This window comes from Acomys minous (assembly GCF_964271855.1).
Source record: "Acomys minous genome assembly, chromosome: 17".
Classification (NCBI taxonomy): domain Eukaryota; kingdom Metazoa; phylum Chordata; class Mammalia; order Rodentia; family Muridae; genus Acomys; species Acomys minous.
This window is the reverse complement of record NC_140500.1, coordinates 3,019,825-3,040,509: the sequence shown is the minus strand read 5'-3', so window position 1 is coordinate 3,040,509 and position 20,685 is coordinate 3,019,825. Positions and strand designations below refer to the sequence as shown.

The 20,685-nt window shown below is 50.7% G+C and overlaps 1 protein-coding gene across 2 annotated transcripts in view; it reads left to right on the top strand.

Moving 5' to 3' along the window:
* Positions 1-488: 488 nt before the first annotated feature.
* The window catches only part of MRPS35 (mitochondrial ribosomal protein S35), a 31,838-nt gene continuing 11,641 nt past the window's right edge, over positions 489-20,685 (top strand). The window contains exons 1-5 of one of the 2 annotated variants that reach the window (XM_084765696.1): positions 489-645; positions 6,504-6,544; positions 10,144-10,311; positions 12,350-12,410; positions 18,252-18,391. In XM_084765696.1, the coding sequence (XP_084621822.1) occupies positions 540-645; positions 6,504-6,544; positions 10,144-10,311; positions 12,350-12,410; positions 18,252-18,391 (516 nt within the window). In that variant the 5' untranslated portion in view covers positions 489-539. The remainder of the gene's footprint in view (positions 646-6,503; positions 6,545-10,143; positions 10,312-12,349; positions 12,411-18,251; positions 18,392-20,685) is intronic. The other variant, XM_084765697.1, reaches the window with a different exon arrangement.

Genomic DNA, 20,685 nt, shown 5'->3' with positions numbered 1-20,685 from the left:
TGGGCAAGGAACCAAAGAACCAGGTCTCTTACAAGTGCGACACACACAGTGGATTTAAAATATATGAAGTGTAAAGCTAGGAGTTATGCTCCATTCCAGCTCTTGGAGACTGGAGCAGGATGACTGAAAAGAAAGGGGGGGGGGGGAGACGAAGCTGGAGAGGTGGCCATCAATTGTTAAGCAGGGGTTGCTCAGACCCAGGGTCTGTTTTCAGCACCCACACGGAAGCTCCAGAGCCTCTCTAACCCCACGCCCTCTGCTGGCCGCTGTGGGCAACGCAGGCACACACCAATATACAAAAAAAAAACCCATAAGTAAAAAGGAAAGAAGAAAACCGTCTGAGAGCACCCATTGTTTAAAACACACAAACAACAACAAAACCCAGAGCAGTAGACGCAGACTGTACGACGTCTGGGTCAGAGACCCCATCAATGCACACCTGCCACCAGGCCCAACGCACTTCCGGCCCCAGGCCTACACGCTTCCGGTCCCGCCCCTTCCGGGCGGCGCGCGTCCCCTCCGGCTCGCCGTCCTGTAGCATGGCGGCCGCGGCGCTGCGGCTGAGGCCGACGCTGTGTCCGGCAGCGCGAGGGCTGCGCACCTTCTCCTCAGTCGGCATGCCCGCGGCTCCGAGAGCCGGCCCGCGTGAGTGTGGGTGGGAGGGCGCGCCCCGTGACCCGCCTCCTGTCGCTCCTCGGGAGGTGGCCGCGCACGTGCAGGAGCGAGCGAGCGAGCGAGCGTCCCACCGCAGGGGCTCGGGCTGGGGAGCGGGGCCGCTGCGGTGTAGGAGGCGACCTGTGCGCCGCAGGAAAGGCTCGGCCGGGAGCGGCCACCTGGGGCCACCGGGTCCCTCCCTCCCTCCCTCCTGCAGGGCCCGCCCCTCCGCGTCCTCCTGACGCTGTTGCTCTCCTGCAGATCCTCTCTCTGCAAACCGCGCCTTTCCACTCCCTTGCTGAGCATCCACAAATGGTTTCCGTATAAATGATAGAGCCCTTATTAATACATCGCGGTGGCCCGCCGTAGCCTTAAGGCGTGTCCACCTCCCAAGTTTTCGTTCTTGTGTCGTAAGCCAGAGCTGCAGAAGGTGGCGTCCCAGCAAGGCTTTGAACTAGTGTAGAGTCCACACCCTGCGTGCACACAGCTTCAGTTACGATGAAATGTAATAGTGCCGCCAGGAAAGGGAAAGCAGAGTGCTGACAACGGTGTGCTACTGAAGAAGCGACTAGCGAGTAGGGTAAGGTAGTGGGGAGAGACCTCTCAGAGGAAAACACGTTTGAACAAGTCACTGGTAGACTGGAGAGAAGAGCACTGTTGGCCTGAGGAGGGCGGGCATGGTCAAGGAAGAGAAAGAGGAGCACCCTGACCAGAGCTGTGTGTGACGCGAGGTGTGGGACTGGTCCCTAAGGGTTTGGAGGCATCTGCTTTTGTTTGAGCCTGGGTTTTTGTTAGATTGGAGGTTGGCACTAGAACAGAGAAGCAGCATAGTGTAATTCCTACCTGTCAGAGGTCCCTGGCTCCTGGGTTGAACCCACTTCTACAGACTGTGAGACCTGTTTGCAGGAGGCTGTTGGTATTCCAAGTGAGGTGATGGTGACGACGCAGAAGGCGATCGGCTCATGGGGTGTGTGTTGACAATGAAGCCAGCAGGATTTACTGATGGACGTGATGTGGGCCTTGAGGGTAGCGTTCAAGGAAGCCTGGTGGCCACTTCCCCGAGCCTTCGGATGAGTGTCCGCACCGTCTGCAGGAATGGGGGAGGAGGAGGAGGAGGAGGAGGTCAGGCCTTCGCCAAGCCTGCCTTCTTGAAGCACATCAAACACCGCAGCCCTCTTTTCAGTTGTCTCTTCTTTCCTCAGTATCAGCCAGACTCAGTTTGAGTCGCTTGTCTCCGTTTCCTGTCCTGTGTTCTCGCTTCCTAACCAGGAAGCTATTCTGTAACGTCAGATAGAAGGGGCGTGTGGCGCTGTGGCCGTGTGAGCGTTCTGGGAATGATGCTTCTCCATAGCAGGCCTCTCTTTGCAGTGCGATGACTTAGTTTGATGCTGCAGGCATTCCTAGTCTGCATCACCTGAGAGGGGATGGCGCTCATTTCGTTGTGGATTCAGTCCAGATGTGAATGGTACCATAAAATGGCCATAGATTGTCCCATCGTAGCATCTACTAGGAATTCCTGCTTTCTAAATCTACTTCTATAACTCTTATCTTCTGGCCAAGGGACATCTCTTCAGAATGTATTGGAATACTCAAACGTTCATCATTGAAAGAGGAATTCCTCTTAGAAATTCAGGCAAAAAAAAAAAAAAAAAAAAGAAAAGAAAAGAAAAGAAAAAGAAATTTAGGCAAGTGCTGGGCGCACGCCTTTGATCCCAGCACTCGGGAGGCAGAGGCAGGCAGAGCTCTGTGAGTTCAAGGCCAGCCTGGTCTACAAAGCGAGTCCAGGACAGCCAGGGATACACAGAGAAACCCTGTCTCGAAAGAAAGAAAGAAAGAAAGAAAGATAGATAGATAGATTCCAGCAAGCAAGCTTCACATGCCCCCAGGCCACTGCAGGACCCAGGCACCAGGTAGCTGGGATTTCCTAGAATTTTCCCATTGCCTGCCAGGGCTGCCTCCCTTCTCAGTTTCTAGAATTTGGTATGAAATCCCTACTTTGACCTGGTTTGGGGCTTTTTGCGTGAAAACATCCAACAAGCCAGAGATTCTCAGCTAGTACTGCCTTAAAAGTTTATTTTTCTAAAACGCAAAGAAGGAAATGTTATCAAGTTGTGAAAGTATGGGCCCTTCAGGACTCTGTCTGCCATCCTCATCTCTGCTGCCTCCACATGGTTCTCACCTGCCTGTTTCCATGGCTACCTTCTGTAAAAGGAACTTACTCTCCTGATTCAGTTGTCTGAGAGGCTTACTGCCCTAGTCTGCTAGCCTAGGCCTAGTCCCGGAAGCTTCTAGCCTCCATACAGTCTAATCTAGGCCTAGAATGTTTTAACCTCTGAGACTTACTGCTTAATCAGCTCACCCTTTCTTGTTCTTCCTGAGCTCTGCGCTGGCTGGTTCAGCTCAGCTGTTCTGGCTCAAACTCTTCTCCCAGCTGACTTACTTAATCTGGCTTCTCTCTTGGCCCAGAATTGCTCTGCTTGGCCTCAGACTAACTCAGCCATCTGCTCTAATCTTCTAAGATGCTGCTGGCATCTTCTCTTTTTCTGGCTCGTTCCGTCTTCACCTGAGTTCTCTCTCTGCAACCCATCTCTCTATTACTGTCCTGGTAAAAACTGCCTCCTCTCTCAGTAAAACTGCCCCTTACTTACGGAGCTTCCCTTTCCTCTCTTCTCGAGAGAGTTGGGCATATCCAATTCTGTCAAATCTTCTCTGATTTGCCACCTTTTCTGCCACTCAGTTAAACACTATTTTCAAACATGGGTGCTTCCTTCTATAAACTAACTACCCTCCTTTCGAATTAAAGGTAAGTATCACCACGCCTGGACCTAAGCTTTTCTTTTCCTGATACTTGCCCTATACTAGGCTGGCCTTGAACTCAGGTCTGTTTGCCTCTGTCTTCTGGATTAAAGGCGTGTTTGCATTCCAGCCGGATCACACAGACCTAGAGGGTCTTTGGAGGTGATCTCTTGCCAGAATGGCCGTGTTCTGAGTTAACAGTCCTCTATAACCTTTCACTAGCCCTCAGGTTTTAGCTTAAAGTCTATGTCCTCTAGGGGATATTGCCCACCTTATTATTCAGTGTTCTCCAGAGAGAGAGAACCTGTGGGATGCATGGATGGCTGTTAGATGTTGCTGTGACAGACTCACCCATGTTTTAGGGAGGATTGTGGAAGGGCTTTGGAATGTTGGGCTAGAAGAGCCATTGAGTGTTGAGAGCTCAGTGGGCTGTTAGTCAGAGCTTTGAAGATAAGGTTGTTGAGAGCAGTGCAGAAGATGGAGGCCTGGCTTGTGAGGTTTCACAGGGAAGCAAAGACTTACTGGGTCATTTGTGTCAAGAATATGTGGTATCCCTAGTTACCTGGTGTTAGGGTTCTGCTTCCTAGGAGTCCTGACTCTTACGGTTACGGAGGTCTATGAGAGACCATCTGCAGCCCAGCAGCACAGGTGGCAGCAGCGGGGCCCACACAGTCGGCAGGCTAACAGCACAGGTGGCAACAGTGGGACCCACACATCTGCAGGCTAACAGCACAGGTGGCAGCAGCGGGGCCGACACATCTGCAGGCTAACAGCACAGGTGGCAGCAGCGGGCCCCACACATCTGCAGGCTAACAGCACAGGTGGCAGCAGTGGGGCCCACACATCTGCAGGCTAACAGCACAGGTGGCAGCAGTGGGGCCCACACATCTGCAGGCTAACAGCACAGGTGGCAACAGTGGGACCCACACATCTGCAGGCTAACAGCACAGGTGGCAGCAGTGGGGCCCACACATCTGCAGGCTAACAGCACAGGTGGCAGCAGTGGGGCCCACACATCTGCAGGCTAACAGCACAGGTGGCAGCAGTGGGGCCCACACATCTGCAGGCTAACAGCACAGGTGGCAACAGTGGGGCCCACACATCTGCAGGCTAACAGCACAGGTGGCAACAGTGGGGCCCACACATCTGCAGGCTAACAGCACAGGTGGCAGCAGCGGGGCCCACACATCTGCAGGCTAACAGCACAGGTGACAGCAGCGGGGCCCACACAGTCGGCAGGCTAACAGCACAGGTGGCAGCAGTGGGGCCCACACATCTGCAGCTAACAGCACAGGTGACAGCAGCGGGCCCCACACATCTGCAGGCTAACAGCACAGGTGGCAGCAGCGGGGCCCACACATCTGCAGGCTAACAGCACAGGTGGCAGCAGCGGGGCCCACACATCTGCAGGCTAACAGCACAGGTGGCAACAGTGGGGCCCACACATCTGCAGGCTAACAGCACAGGTGGCAACAGTGGGGCCCACACATCTGCAGGCTAACAGCACAGGTGGCAGCAGTGGGGCCCACACATCTGCAGGCTAACAGCACAGGTGGCAGCAGCGGGGCCCACACATCTGCAGGCTAACAGCACAGGTGACAGCAGCGGGCCCCACACATCTGCAGGCTAACAGCACAGGTGGCAGCAGTGGGGCCCACACATCTGCAGGCTAACAGCACAGGTGGCAGCAGTGGGGCCCACACATCTGCAGGCTAACAGCACAGGTGGCAGCAGTGGGGCCCACACATCTGCAGGCTAACAGCACAGGTGGCAGCAGTGGGGCCCACACATCTGCAGGCTAACAGCACAGGTGGCAGCAGTGGGGCCCACACATCTGCAGGCTAACAGCACAGGTGGCAGCAGCGGGGCCCACACAGACTGCAGGCTAACAGCACAGGTGGCAGCAGTGGGGCCCACACATCTGCAGGCTAACAGCACAGGTGACAGCAGCGGGCCCCACACATCTGCAGGCTAACAGCACAGGTGGCAGCAGTGGGGCCCACACATCTGCAGGCTAACAACACAGGTGGCAGCAGTGGGGCCCACACATCTGCAGGCTAATAGCATAGGTGGCAGCAGTGGGGCCCACACATCTGCAGGCTAACAGCACAGGTGACAACATACTGAGCAGAAGCTGTATTGTGTTGGTTACTGTGCTCCTAGTTTGTGATGAAAAGAAATATATCAAAGAGATGGAGTGGGGCAGAGAGGGGAGAGCCAGGATCCTGGACGGGAGGGGGGTGTGGTCTAAGCAGAGGGCGACGTTGAGAGAAGGATTAAAAAGCCTGGTACTAAGCTCACTGCGCTGTGCGTCTGTTAAAGGTCAGGCTGGAGACCAGGGACCAAAACGTGAGACCTTGCCTGTCTGCTGAAGTCAGCTTAATTTCTTGTCCTTTGATTTCCTTGACTAAGGCAGCGTCTAAAAGGGCAGTGATGAGACTTGTGTTTGTCACAACGAGTAAGGCTAAATGACCTAGCCAGAACATGCGTGTACGGGTACTTAGCAAGTGGCGCACTTTCTACAGAAACATTCTCTTAGCAGGCTTAGCGTGCGTGATGTCAAAAGCAGTTTTGGAATGTGAGGAACCCACCGGCTTCTGCAGTCCTGTGACTTAAGTGTTCGGTTCATAAGCTTTGTTACTAGTCATTTTTGTTGTTAGACAGTTCAAATCTTTAACGATCCAGAATACTTAATTCTAACTAGGCATTAACTTCAGAACATGAACCTACTGTACTGTAAGCCTTAGAATTACTGAAAGTATTTCCTTAGCTGCTTATGGATGTTGCACACCTCAAACCTCAGCACTTGGGCGGCTGAGGGAGGAGTGCCGAGCCCCTGGGCTGCAGTGTCAGACCCTCTTCCCTAACAGGAAGGGGCGTTCCTTAGACGAGGAGTCCTAATTGCCATGGAATGTCTTTATTCCCATTACTCTAAACCGGGAGAAAATAGGTTACTGTTGCATTTTCATGTCACTAAATACTAAATAAGTTGAGTTAAATCTGCAGGACTGTGCCTTTGAACAATAATGCTTCTTTAAATTCTTGTCTCTTAGGTTCTGCAATATCCAGGAGTGAAAGGCGGACGAGAAGAAAGGTGCATGTGTATTTATTTTGCTTTGCTCTATGCTAATGATTTCTAACTTCTTAAAATGAGGCCGGGGATGCTGCCAGAGGAGGCTTTACAAGGTCTCTGGGCGGCTGCCGTAGCCCTGCTGATAGTGAGCCTTCAAATGCGTCAGCTTCAGACAGTAGATGCACTCACACATTCCCGAGACGTGGTGCAAAGCCCGGAGACAGACTGGTGCATGATGCCTGCTTCATTGATTGGCACTAGTCTCACCAGTCGCCCTCTGGGCATCTGCAGGAGCTAAGGTCATATGAGGAGCAGTGGTCACCTAGAGCAGTGAGTGACCCAGAGGAGCAGTGGTCACCTAGAGCAGTGAGTGACCCAGAGGAGCAGTGGTCACCTAGAGCAGTGAGTGACCCAGAGGAGCAGTGGTCACCTAGAGCAGTGAGTGACCCAGAGGAGCAGTGGTCACCTAGAGCAGTGAGTGACCCAGAGGAGCAGTGGTCACCTAGAGCAGTGACCCAGAGGAGCAGTGGTCACCTAGAGCAGTGACCCAGAGGAGCAGTGGTCACCTAGAGCAGTGACCCAGAGGAGCAGTGGTCACCTAGAGCAGTGACCCAGAGGAGCAGTGGTCACCTAGAGCAGTGACCCAGAGGAGCAGTGGTCACCTAGAGCAGTGACCCAGAGGAGCAGTGGTCACCTAGAGCAGTGACCCAGAGGAGCAGTGGTCACCTAGAACAGTGACCAGAGGAGCAGTGGTCACCTAGAGCAGTGACCCAGAGGAGCAGTGGTCACCTAGAGCAGTGACCAGAGGAGCAGTGGTCACCTAGAGCAGTGACCCAGAGGAGCATGTCACTCTTGGACATGTGCCACCCTGACGTTGATGCTCAGAGGGCATTACCAAGTTTTGTCAGCCTAAGGCACACTTTTAAAAAGTATTATTTCTGTTTATACATTTGTATGTGTGTGCATGAGCTTGTGTGTAGCTCATGCATGTTGGGGGCCTATGCAGGCCAGAAGAGCATCAGAGTGCCTGGAACTGCACTTACAGGTGGTGGTGAGCCGCCTGACATGGGTGATGGGGACAGAACTTGGGTCCTTTGCAAGAACAGGAAGTGCTCTCAGCCACTGAGCCATGCCTTTAGCCCCAACCCTACTTTTTGTATGGGGGCCATCTCTTCTATATAACACTTAAATACATACATGTGTGTTAATGTGGTTGGCAAGTTATCAAGGCATTTATCTCTGCGCCTAGGACACATGGATTTTTAAATCTGTTTAACCTTGATTAATCTCAAAGTCATTATTCGTTATGTTTTTAAGTACATGTATTTGTGTGTGTGTGTGTGTGTGTGTGTGTGTGTGTGTGTGTTTGCAGGTGTAGGTTGTGGCACACTTGTGGAGGTCCGAGGACAGCATTCAGTAGTCAGTTCTCTCTACTGTGTGGGTCCCAGAGGTTGGACTCAGGTTGTCAGGCTTGGGGTCAAGTCCTTTTACTTCTTGAGCCATCGCACTGACCCCGAGTGTTTACACTCTTATCTTCCTTGTACCCAGCTCCTCCACACGACTCCCACACCACCCACCTGCGCAGCCCCCTCCACTCGACTCCCACACCACCCACCTGCGCAGCCCCCTCCACTCGACTCCCACACCACCCACCTGCGCAGCCCCCTCCACTCGACTCCCACACCACCCACCTGCGCAGCCCCCTCCACTCGACTCCCACACCACCCACCTGCGCAGCCCCCTCCACTCGACTCCCACACCACCCACCTGCGCAGCCCCCTCCACTCGACTCCCACACCACCCACCTGCGCAGCCCCCTCCACTCGACTCCCACACCACCCACCTGCGCAGCCCCCTCCACACGACTCCCACACCACCCACCTGCGCAGCCCCCTCCACTCGACTCCCACACCACCCACCTGCGCAGCCCCCTCCACTCGACTCCCACACCACCCACCTGCACAGCCCCCTCCACTCGACTCCCACACCACCCACCTGCACAGCCCCCTCCACTCGACTCCCACACCACCCACCTGCGCAGCCCCCTCCACTCGACTCCCACACCACCCACCTGCACAGCCCCCTCCACTCGACTCCCACACCACCCACCTGCACAGCCCCCTCCACACGACTCCCACACCACCCACCTGCACAGCCCCCTCCACTCGACTCCCACACCACCCACCTGTGCAGCCCCCTCCACTCGACTCCCACACCACCCACCTGTGCAGCCCCCTCCACTCGACTCCCACACCACCCACCTGCGCAGCCCCCTCCACAGGACTCCCACACCACCCACCTGCGCAGCCCCCTCCACACGACTCCCACACCACACACCTGCGCAGCCCCCTCCACTCGACTCCCACACCACCCACCTGCGCAGCCCCCTCCACAGGACTCCCACACCACCCACCTGTGCAGCCCCCTCCACTCGACTCCCACACCACCCACCTGCGCAGCCCCCTCCACAGGACTCCCACACCACACACCTGCGCAGCCCCCTCCTTTTGAGTTGGGCTCTTGTAGCCCAGGATGGCCTCAAACTGTGGGGCAAGAAGTATGACCTAGAATTTTAAAAAAAGTTAATGATATATTTTTATTTTATTTGTATGAATGTTTTGCCTGAGTGTGTGTGTGTGTGTGTGCGTGCGCGTACTGCGCACTATATGTGTGCTTACTATCTAAACAAGCCATAAGAGGGCATCAGGTTTCCTGGAAGGAGTTACAGACAGTTGTGAGCCACTGTGCAGACCCTGGGGACTGAGCCTGACGTCTCTGCAGGAGCAGCAAGTGCTCGGAACTGCTGAGCCGTCTGCAGCCCCTGGCCTGGAACTTGAGACCCCTTTCCAGGTGCGGCAATGTAGGTGTACACCCCCACACCTGGCTGCTGCGGTCCATCCGGGGCTCCATGTACTCACTGTGAGCAGCACTCTGCCAGCTGAGCCGCGCCCCCAGCCCTGTCTTCCCACTTCCTTGTGTGTTGATTTACATAGTTGAGGTTTTAAAAACTATTTTAAAGTACATTTTAAAAATTTCATAAACAAATTCTTTTTTTTTTCTTTTAGATTTATTTATTTATTGTTTTGTATACAATGTTCTGCTTGCATCACAGCTACAGGCCAGCAGAGGGCGTCAGATCACATTACAGATGGTTGTGAGCCACCATGTGGTTGTTGGGAATTGAACTCAGGATCTCCAGAAGTGCAGTCCATGTGCTTAACCTCTGAACCATCTCTCCAGCCCCAACAAATTAATTCTTGTGAAGGAAATGTGACAGTAAACGAAATCTTGTCACAGATGCAGCTGTGCAGATATTTATGCTGAGCCTATTTTACTAATTGTTATTGAGGTGTGGGCTGTGTGGGCCCATGTGTCACAGGTGGAGTGTGGAGGTCAGGCCCACACTGGAGTCTGTTTTCTCTTTTCACCTTAGCTTGATGCCCGGGGTAAATTCCAGTTGTCAGCTGCGCACAGCAGGCACCTTTATCAGTTCCTCATAGTCCTGGAAATTAGTTTTAGTGAAGGATAATTCAGCTTTTATGTAGCCTAATTATAGCTTTTGTCTTAAAAGTAAAGAATATGTTCATATTTTACAATTTCAAGTATTTCATGTTTCTTAGGCACTACCCCCTAGGACGGAGAAGATGGATGCTGACCAGGACTGGCCCAGTGTTTACCCTGTGGCGGCGCCATTTAAGCCCTCGGCTGTTCCTCTGCCTGTTCGAATGGGGTACCCGGTAAAGAAGGGGGTGCCCCTGGCAAAGGAGGGGAACCTGGAACTTCTGAAGGTGAGAGGCTGGTTCTTGGCTCAGCCAGCTCCGCGGGAGAGGACGTAGAGCCGTGGACATTCGATAAAGATCGAGCAGTCCGTGGCTCCTTGGTGGCCTTTTCTATTGTATACCTCAGGAGGGCAAAATAAACTGATACTGAAACTCAGGAAGTGCAGATTCCACGCACAGTGGCCTCGGACTCAGCACCTATCTTCTGCTCCTCCTGGCTCCACTCCCAAGGGCTAGAGTTAAACCTTTGTTAGGGAGCAGGGCGAGAGGTGCTGGCCCAGCAGTGGGCGGGTGAGCTGCCTGAGGAGAGCGTGTCCAGGGACAAGAGAGCAACTGCTCAGAGAACCAGGTCTTCAGGTGGAGAGAGCTCAGGGTAAGGACACCTGTCCCTGGGCTGGTGGCCTCACTGAGCGCATCGCAGCCCCACCAACTGTGGTTTTTCCCTTTTGTGACCCTGAGATTTACAATTTTATGTTTCAAAAAGAAGAGAATAACAACAAAAAAGCCACCCACCCCAACATCGCACTGTTAAGTTCCTTTTTCCCTGGATTTTAGGTAAATATTTTCTGACCAAGAATCTTGGCATCGTTTTTAGACTAGCTTTCTGCTTTTTAATTTTTCTTTCCAAATGAGTTTAAGATACATTGCTTTTTACATGCTTAACATTAATATAAAAAGTGTGCTGGTGGGGGCTGGAGAGATGACTCAGCAGTTGGGGGACGGGATAGTCTTCCAGAGGACCTGGGTTGAGTCCCAGCACTGCCGTGGCTGCTCACGACCACGTGTAGCCGCAGACCCAAGGGATTCAGTGCCCTCCTCTGTCTTATTTTCTCCAGCACCAGGCATGCAGAGTGTGTGTGTGTGTGTGTGTGTGTGTGTGTGTGTGTGTGTGTGTAGATGCATAATGTATAGATATAGATATATACATACATACATACATGCAGGCAAAATATTCATATACATTAACATAAAATATATATTTTTAAAAAGAGCATGTGAGATTCATCTTTAAAATATGCTGGTAAAAGTTGCTTGCTTCGAAGATCTGACTTCCAAGTGGATCCCTGACTTCATTAAAGTGGTCAACCAAGAGCTGGGAGTGAGAGGGCAGAAGCAAGTGTGTCGCTGGAAGTTCGAGGCCAGCCTGGTCTACAAAGCAAGTCCAGGACAGCCAAGGCTACATGGAGAAACCACATCTTAAAAAACATCAACAACAACAAACTAGGAGTGGTGGGACATGCTTGCAAGGCTGAGGCAGGAGGATCAGGAGTTCATAGTAAGTTCCAGGACAGCCTGGGCGACAGAAGACTGTTTTCTCAAAAAATTAATTAATACAATCAGCTATCTAGTCAAGATTTGCTAGCTTCATTCATTCAGTTTGTAAAGTGCTTATTATGTGCAAAGAGAAATATACCAGGTTTCTTGGAGAATTGGGTGATTGACAGATTGCTATCCTTAATGCTTCCATGTCTGTCTGTCTGTCTGTCTGTATGTATGTATGTATGTATGTATTTTTTGACAGTCTTGCTGTGTGGCCCACCGTGACCTTGACTTGATGACCTCCCTGCTGTAGTCCCTGAGTGTTGGAGGTGCGGCTGTGAGCTGGCACCCTGTGTGCTGCGTGCCTTCAGTCTCTGTAGAAGCTATACATGAGCACTGTAGATACCTGCCATAAAGAATGCGTGATTGCAGTCTTATAGACACGTTTGAGTCTGATAGAGCCGTACCGAGTCCTACAGACTCTGCTTTGTGCTTAGAGCAACTGCTGTGGGGAAGCCATCACGTTTTACCTGGATGATGTACTGGGCTGTGGTTTAGTTCATAGGATTAGGATCCTTTTTATGTGTTTATGGCACAGCTGGCATGGTGCTGTGTGCCTGTGGCCCCAGCTGCTCCGGAAGCTGGAAGGTCACTTCAGCCTATGAGTTTGAAATTATCAGGGAAAAATAGTGAGACTGCAGGCCACAAAAACAAACAAACAAACAAAGGGGTGGTGGTAGGGAAAATTTGGGTATAATTCATTTTCTTTAAAACATTTCTGTTTTAGATACCCAATTTTCTGCATTTGACTCCTGTGGCAATTAAGAGGCACTGTGAAGCTCTAAAAGGTACGTTTCCCTCTGGGGGCTTGGTTCTGGATGAGCATACAGCAAAGCGTCTCAGGCCTAATGAGACAAGGCCTTATGTTCTGAGTCACTGTCTTTTTCTTTACTTTGGTTTTGTTGATAGGATCTTGTTCTTGTGTGCTAGGTGCCCACGTTGGCTTGACCATTGCTGTGCAGCCCAAGCTACACAGGGTACTCCTGCCTCAGCCTGTCCCATGCCAGAGTACCGCCTGCCTGCCTCTCAACACTAAACAAAGGTTTAGTGTTTAAGAAGTTATGTGTGGCAGAGGCAGGTGGATCACTGTGAGTTCAAGGCCAGCCTGGTCTGCAGAGTGAGTCTAGGACAGCCAGGGCGGAACACAGAGAGACCCTGTCTTGAAAAACAAAAAAACAAAACAAAAACAAGAAGTTATGTGTGTGAGCGGTTGATGTTTGTTATTCTCACTGTCGTGTGTGTGGATGTTTTACCTGCATGTGTATTTGTATACCATATGCATGCTTAGTATCCTAGGGGCCAGAAGAGAGCACCAGGTCTCCTGGAATTGTAGTCACAGATGGGTGTCAGCCACCACTGGGTGCTGGGAACCAAACCTGCGTCCTTCCACCCGGAACAGCAGCCAGTGCACTTAATTGCGTCGCCACGTCTCTCAGCCCTTTTATAGGTAGTTATTTGCTGAGCACTATAGGGTCATAAAAATTAAGTAGGGGTTGAAATCAAGGCAAGGTAATGCACACTGTAATCCTTGCACTAAGTAGGCTGAGCCAGGAGGATGGGCAGTTTGAAGCTAGCCTAGACTGTTAAAATATCAAAATGTCAAACTAACAAACAAGACAAAAAGAAACAAAAACCAGATAAAGCATAGTTTCTTAATCACCAGGTGGTAGACTCTGTTACCCTGGCTCCATTTTACATTTAGAAAACAAACATTGTCGTGGGTATTTAGTGGGTGTGCAGCAGCAGGAGGGACGGGCAGCATTACTGCAGGAGCGTGAGGCTCAGGCTGCTTGACATGTGCTGCTGCTGCGGGGTTTATGTTGTGTGCTGCCCTTTCCACGGGAACAACTCATGTGTTTGTACAAGTTGCCATGTGATTCTGAGATCCACTGTGTGTCTTCCTAAAGCAGTGTTCTTCAAGTCAGTACGTTCATTGATCCAAAATCTGGGTTGCTACATTTTGTCACATTCTTAGTCATCCAATATATTGTTCATTTCATAAAATGAATGAGTTCAAATGTGAAAGTATATAATTTAAGAAAACAATAAATTTGCCTATCTTTGAAATTTTCACACATGCATGTAATATATTTTTGTCATTTTTACCCCAATCCCACCCTGATGTTCCTTCTACTTCCACGTTTGTGACCTCGTTATCTGTTTCTGTTAATAACACACGGAATCCCTTTTGTTCTGCCCATGTACCCGTGGTGTGCGTCCTCTGCTGTAGCATGAGCTGACCACCACGCTTAAGGAAGTGATTCTCCCCCCTAGGGAGACATTGGAATCGGGAGCTCCTCCCACTCCACGTGCCTGGAGTGATCTGTGCCAGCAGCCACAGCTACTGAAGAGTTGTGAACGCAGCAGTTCCTCATGTCCAGACAGCTCCACTCTGGTCTCCCCTGACCTTGGCTTTCACAGTCTCTCCACTTAGCCTTGGGGTGGGTAGGGTGGTGCCACACACGTTCCCTTTTTACTGAGCATTCCACAGACACTTCAGCCAGTTGTGACGCTTGCATTAACCATTGTCCCCTGCACAAGGCCGCTTTGATGGAGTCCTGGAGCTGCCCTAAGTTAGGGTATAGAGAATGAATTTAGAGGGCGCTGTGATACTGTGTCCTTTACCTGGATAATAGCAGTGTGTTCGCCCTGAGGCCGGTGAGGTCCCCACCCACGGCGTCTTGACCAGGTTCATTGTCTCAGGTGTGTGTTCCTCCTGTGGAGTGGGCCCTAAGGCCACTCAGAGAGTGCTTGGATACATGCACGTCTGTGTCACTGTTGCACATGTGGGCTTATCTTGCCACATCATTCGTTATTGTAATTTGTGGTTTACAGCTGGGTAAGACTGTTGATGACTTATTCCCGGCAGCGTGCAAAGCGACTTCTGGGATTGTGTTAACTAGCCAGTGGGGGGGGGGGGTGGAGGGTGGGGGGTGGGGCGGCTCCTGGTCATTAGCAGTGTGACATCTTCATGCCCTGTATCACGTCGTTGTCTTCAGCAGCAGAGTCTTACTGTCAGGCTCTGATGGACAGAAAGGCAAGAGTAGTGGCAATAGCTGTACAGTTTCAGAGGTCTCCAGGACATCCCTGACACCGACATTGGGCTTGACAGGCTTCCCAAGCCTTGCTCATAAGTGGGCTCGGTACTTGCTGTTGACTTGTCTAGACTGGAGAGAACACTGCAGTTTGTCAGTAACTCGAGTGACTGAGACTTAGAGTAGCGGGGCAGGCGGTGCTGAAGGGCAGAGCAGCGGGGTGTGGGGCGGACGGAGGCAGCAGGGCTACTACACAGCAAACAACTAACCTAGAGTTACTTTGTTTTTAATTGTTTTGAGACAAGGCCTTGCTGTGTAGTATAGGTTGATCTGAAACTTGCTGTGTAGAGCAGACTGGCCTAAACCTTGCAGCGATCTTCCTGTCTCTCCCTCCAGAGTGTCAGCATTACAGAGTTGACTTGGTTGTTTTAAAGCGTTGACAAAAAGTGGCTCATCGATGTGTTTGCTCAGATAGCAGAAGCCGGCTGCTGGTTCCCCGCCTCAAAGTCGTTACTTAGTTCTTGTGATTGCCCCAGAGGACTGGGTTTGTTGTCCACAGTGCCTGCGGAGGAATAAATAGCAGCAACTGCAGGAGGTGTGGCCCCTGCTGTCAGCTGATTTGGGAAGGCTTGGCTGTGGCTCCTGGCTGACAGGCTGGATTGTAAGGTGGCTTACTGATCAGGAAGCAGATACCCCCACACCAGTTTCCCAGTTTCCTCCAGTCAGGCCCCACCTCCCAAAGCGGGGCAACGAGCTCATACAAGTGAACCGGTGGAAGAATGTCACTCCCAACAGCGTTGGTCACACAGAGGCACTTATTGTCATGTGGTTCTCGTGTGTGTGTGCATGTGCGTGTGTGTGTGTGTGTGTGTGTGCTCGAGCATGTGCGTGTGTGTGTGTGTGTGTGTGTGTGTGTGTGCGCGCGCGCGCGCGCGCGCGCACCTCATGTGACTAACTGTGCTTACCTGGTTAGCACCTGGTTATGTACAGGAAAAGCACCTTTGATTCTTCCTAGTTGAAAATCCCAGCAATCAGGGATTCTGTACCCAAATTAATGCCTTTGGACATTGTCATAGTGTGTCTTGACTGTCCTGCTAAGGCGCTGTCTGTGTGCACAGGACTTGGTCTGACTTTTTAGGAAAAGACCAAAATCTAGGACATATCTAAAACTGACAACGGTTCCAAATTGGTGCTGCACTCGGCTTAGATTGAATTCCATTTTTTTTTTTTAATCTTGTAAAAGCCAGTTCACAAGTGCATGCCTGTACACCGTGGTAAATTCCAGTTTCACCTTTTTAATTTAAAAAAATGTTTTTAAAGATTTATTTATTATGTACACAGTGCTCTGCCTGCAGGCCAGAAGAGAGCATCAGATCACATTATGGATGGTTGTGAGCCACTGTGTAGTTGCTGGGAATTGACCTCAGGACCTCTGGAAGAACAGACTGCTCTTAACTGCTGAGCCATCTCTCCAGACCTAAAAATATTTTGTAAATTATGTTTTATTTCTTCTGTGTATGTGTATATGTGTGTGTGTGCATGTGTTGGCCTGTGCTTGCCATGGTATGCATGTGGCGGTCAGGGACAACTTAAGTTAGTTCTCTTCTTTCAGCCTGGGGTCAGGTTCAGCAGTCAGCCTTGGCAAGAGGTTTTTACTCACTGAACCATTTTGTCAACCCCATTTTTCCTTTTTAAGCATTGTTTTTAAATGTGCTTCACTGCAGCAAGTGATGGTTTTGATAAAGGCGTTCTCTGGTTGCTGCTCTGAAATGGAGCTTTGTATAGCATGTTCAGGGGCAGCACTGCCCTGCAGAGTGTGCGTGGGCATTTTCACCTTTCCTTAATTGAACTTCTGCCATCTCCAGCTTGGGATTGCATCTTCCAAAAGACTCAGGGGTAGTCAACATTTCTTCTTGGTTTTCTTTCGAAGTAGGTCACTTCAGGTTTTTATATCTAACTTGGAAATGGAAAATGTGAAATGCAGGAAAGTTCAGTAATTTACCAAAGCTTGAATAATCAGTGGCGAAGTTAATAAAAGCCAAAGTTCTTCAGAGTCTGCCCATGGCGGCACCTATCATGAGGAGACACTAATGGGGCCTATTATGTGCTTTCCAGTTGGCTGCGCTTTTTGGACCATAATTTAGGTAATTTAACGTAAAAACTGTAATTATCATCTGGTGATTGAAATGACTTATTTGCAGTTTAAAAGAAAAAAATATCCTGAGCAAAACCAAAAGTCATGTGCTTCAACAGACTGATCTTTTAGGAGTGGTGGGCGGCCTGTGCCCATGGCATATGGTGCCGTGTGAGAGCAGATGACAGAGTGATGGTCAGCCCTGCCTGCTCTCTTTTTCTCTTCAGGCCCAACGTTCTCCATTTCAGTGATGCCACCTTGTCCTGAAACACAGGCTTTAGGGGCTGTTTGTGGGGGCTTTCGTTTTGGTTTGGTTTCTTTGAGACAGGCCTACAGGGTAGCTTGGGCTGGCTGGCACTTCCTACGTAGGCCAGGGTGGCCTTGAATTCACAACCCGCTGCTGCACCAGGACAGGTCAGAGAAGCTCTGTGACTCACAGTGACATTTTATTGGCCCTGATCAAACCTAAAGGAAGATAAAGTACTGCTGTCGGGCAAGTGTTAACTTGGGGGAATGTCACAGGAGAAGGGACTCTCAGTGCCCCCTAGCTTATTGGCCCACAGAGCCCACGATAGGAGGACGCCTGGGCCTGTGAGATCTAGCGCTCATAACCTGAGGGACTGACAGCCATGACTTGTTCTTAGAGTGAGCCTCTTGAAGGAACAAGCAGTGTTCATCCTCAGCTGCAAGCCAGGCCGCGTGCAGCCACATACTCATGACTGGGAAGCTGCAGCTGCTCCCACCCACACACTGGGAACTGAGCTTATACTTGTGTGTGGGGGTGAGAGAGCCCTGTTCACAGTGCTTGGAAAATTGTTGTGGTCTGGTGTCAGGCCTATGTCTTTGTGGGCTGTCCTGCTTGAAGATGGAGACAAGCTGTTGATGTTATCCATTTCACCCACTGGCTCATTGGGGCTCCATGAGGAGCAGAAGTTAGTGTTAGGATCCTAGGATGACGTCAGTAAGAGCAGGAGTTAGTGTTAGGACCCTAGGATGACATCAGTAAGAGCAGGAGTTCGTGTTAGGACCCTAGGATGACGTAAGTGGTTCCTGGAAGCTTCGACCGCCCTTCAGCTGTCCTTTGAGTCAGCACTCCTTCTCACTGCTCACAGGCAGGGACTCTGGGCCTGGAACTGGGTGCCTTTTGTAGGGAAGGGTGAGCTAAAAGCAGCAAGTGCTCACGGAGCCTGATACTCACCAAGGCAGTGTCCTTAATATCAGGGCTGGGGCTGGGCCGTGGACATGGTAAGCTTCCCCAGCTCTGTGCTCCCCACCAGACATGACCTTCTCAATCACCCCGTTAACCAAGCTTCCTGACTAGGATGGACCCCAGAAGAAAGGTGAGGGAGTAGCGTGTGTGCTCACTGTGAAGGGGAGCCTGTGCACACCTCTGCTGTGTGCCAGCTCACGTTACAGTGCAGAGCACAAAGCTGTAAGTGAGCAGACTTTTCTGTCTTCAGATTTCTGCACGGAGTGGCCAGCTGCTCTGGACAGCGATGAGAAGTGTGAGAGGCACTTTCCAGTTGAGGTCGATACAGCTGATTATGTGTCGTCGGGACCATCTGTTCGGAACCCCAAAGCACGAGTAGTGACATTGAGGGTAAGAGCTTTTTAAAAAGTTTGTTCATTTTATATCTTGATTGTAGTCCTTCCCTCATGTCCTCTCAGGCCTGCCCTCCCTTCCCTCCCTCCTCCTTCCCCTTCCCTCCCTCCTCCCTACCGTCTGACCTCAGCCTATCAAGTGTCATCAGGACTGCCTGCATCCTCTTCCTCTGTGGCCTGGCAAGGTCGCCCAGCTAGGGGAAGTGAACAACGAGTGGGCCCCAGAGTCCATGTCAGAGGCAGGCCTGCTCCCCTACGCCCCATATTAGGGGAGGGTTAGAGCTTTTTGAACGCTGTGAGTAGTTAGATGTATTTTAAATGCATTTTATATGTGATTATAAAACAAATGCGTACTTTTCTGCGTGTGTAGCCGCCTGTATATACTGGTATGCTGCTGTGTGTTTGGTAATCACGTGTACTTAGTAGGAGTAAACCTGTCTTTTACTAAGCACTCACTGGCTTTGTTTTGTGGAGCTGGTTCTCTCCTTCCACCTCATGAGAATTCTGGGGATTAAACTAAAGCCGTGTGGTGAAGGTGACAGTGCCACAGTGTCATCCATGCCTCTAACTGCTGAGAAGCAGTGCTTAGCGGAGCCGCCTAGGGCAGATTCATCTTGGCGAGCAGTTTGATGGTAGGAAAGCATGGAGGCTGGAGAGTTTGCTCCAAGATGGCAGCAGTGTAGGCAGCTTGTCACATCTCTGCATCTTCAAGCCAAAAGCTTGGCCTGGAAGTGGAGCCAAGCCATAACCCTAGAGGCCCTCCTCCCTGTACCCCAATTCTACCAGCCAGACCCCACTTCCCAAAGGTTCCAGAATGTCTCAAAACAAAGTGTTGAAACACATGAGCTTGTGGGGACATTTAACATCCAAACCGCAGCAGTAATATTTACAAGGATCACATTTATTTTTGTATATGTGTATCATGTGTGCACATGTGTGTATGCTTGTTTCTCTGTATATGTGTGTGCATGTGTAGTATGCTTTCTATGTATGAGGGTACTTGCATGTGTATATGTTTGTTTCTGTGTGTAGTGTGTGCATGTATATGTGTGCTTGTTTGTGTGGTGTGTGCATGTGTGTATACTTGTTTGTGTGCATGTGTGTGGTGATGGTGTATGTGATGTGTATATGCGTGCGTGTGTGTGTGTGTGTGTGTGTGTGTGTGTGTGTGTGTGTGTGCGCGTGTGCATGTGCGTCTATGTAAGTGTAGATGGAGGCCCTAGGTGCATCAAGAGTCGCCCTGTATTGCTCTCCACCTCATTTAATTCGGCAGGACCTTTCATTTGGACCCAGGGCTTGCTGGTCTATGTAGCCGCCAGCTTACTCAGGGGATCCACTGTCTCTGCCTGAGCGAGAGTTACAGGCGCCCACTGGTGTTTGCATGGGTGCTGAGGCTCTGAATGCAAGACCGCACATGTCTGCAGCCATCACCTCAGTCCCCACACTCGGAATCTAAAGAGTGAGATAGGTATGTTTTTCTCAAGAGTCAAAAAGTAGTTAAGAATTAAAGACACCGTATGTTTTTTATAGGAATTTAATTTTAAAAGTGTTTTCTTCTGTTTATCTTGTGTATTTCTGCGAAATAATCTTGTGACTTAAGTTGTCCTGAGAAAACTGAGTCTTGCTGGAAGGTAAAGTGACTTAGTCACAGAACAAGCAGCAAGCCTGAAGCCTAGCTCGGCTCTAGTCGCACGTGTGGTACGAGTTCTGTCGTTTTTCATTTGCACTTCACGTACCTGGACGTCCCTCGTTGTGTGCAGGCATTTCACTGCAGCCTCCTGTGAGCAGAAGTGGCAGCGTTCTTTAGGGAATAATGTTCACAGCACAAAACTGGAAACAGCATCTTGTGAACGTGTATTTTAGAAGAGATGCTGTGAATGGTGTTTGACCTTGAAGTCAGGGTGGTTTTGGTCCAGCTCAGATGAGAAGTTTGTGGTGCCTCTCTGGGCTAGCAGGTGGCCTGAGTGTGCCACACAGCCACTTCTGAGTCCGTTTTATGTAAGATACTAATGTGAATATGAGTTTTAAAATAACCATTATAAAAAGTCAACATTGCTACCTCTTTTTGAACAGAGGCACAAAAGTTGGAACTGAAAATGTTATTGTTTTTTGTTACAGTTCCATAGACATTTAAAAAAGAACAATCACTATGCTCTTATTACCCTACTATACAGGTGCCCATCACCACTGCAGAGGTGCCCGTCACCTACTGCAGAGGTGCCCGTCACCTACTGCAGAGGTGCCCGTCACCTACTGCAGAGGTGCCCGTCACCTACTGCAGAGGTGCCCGTC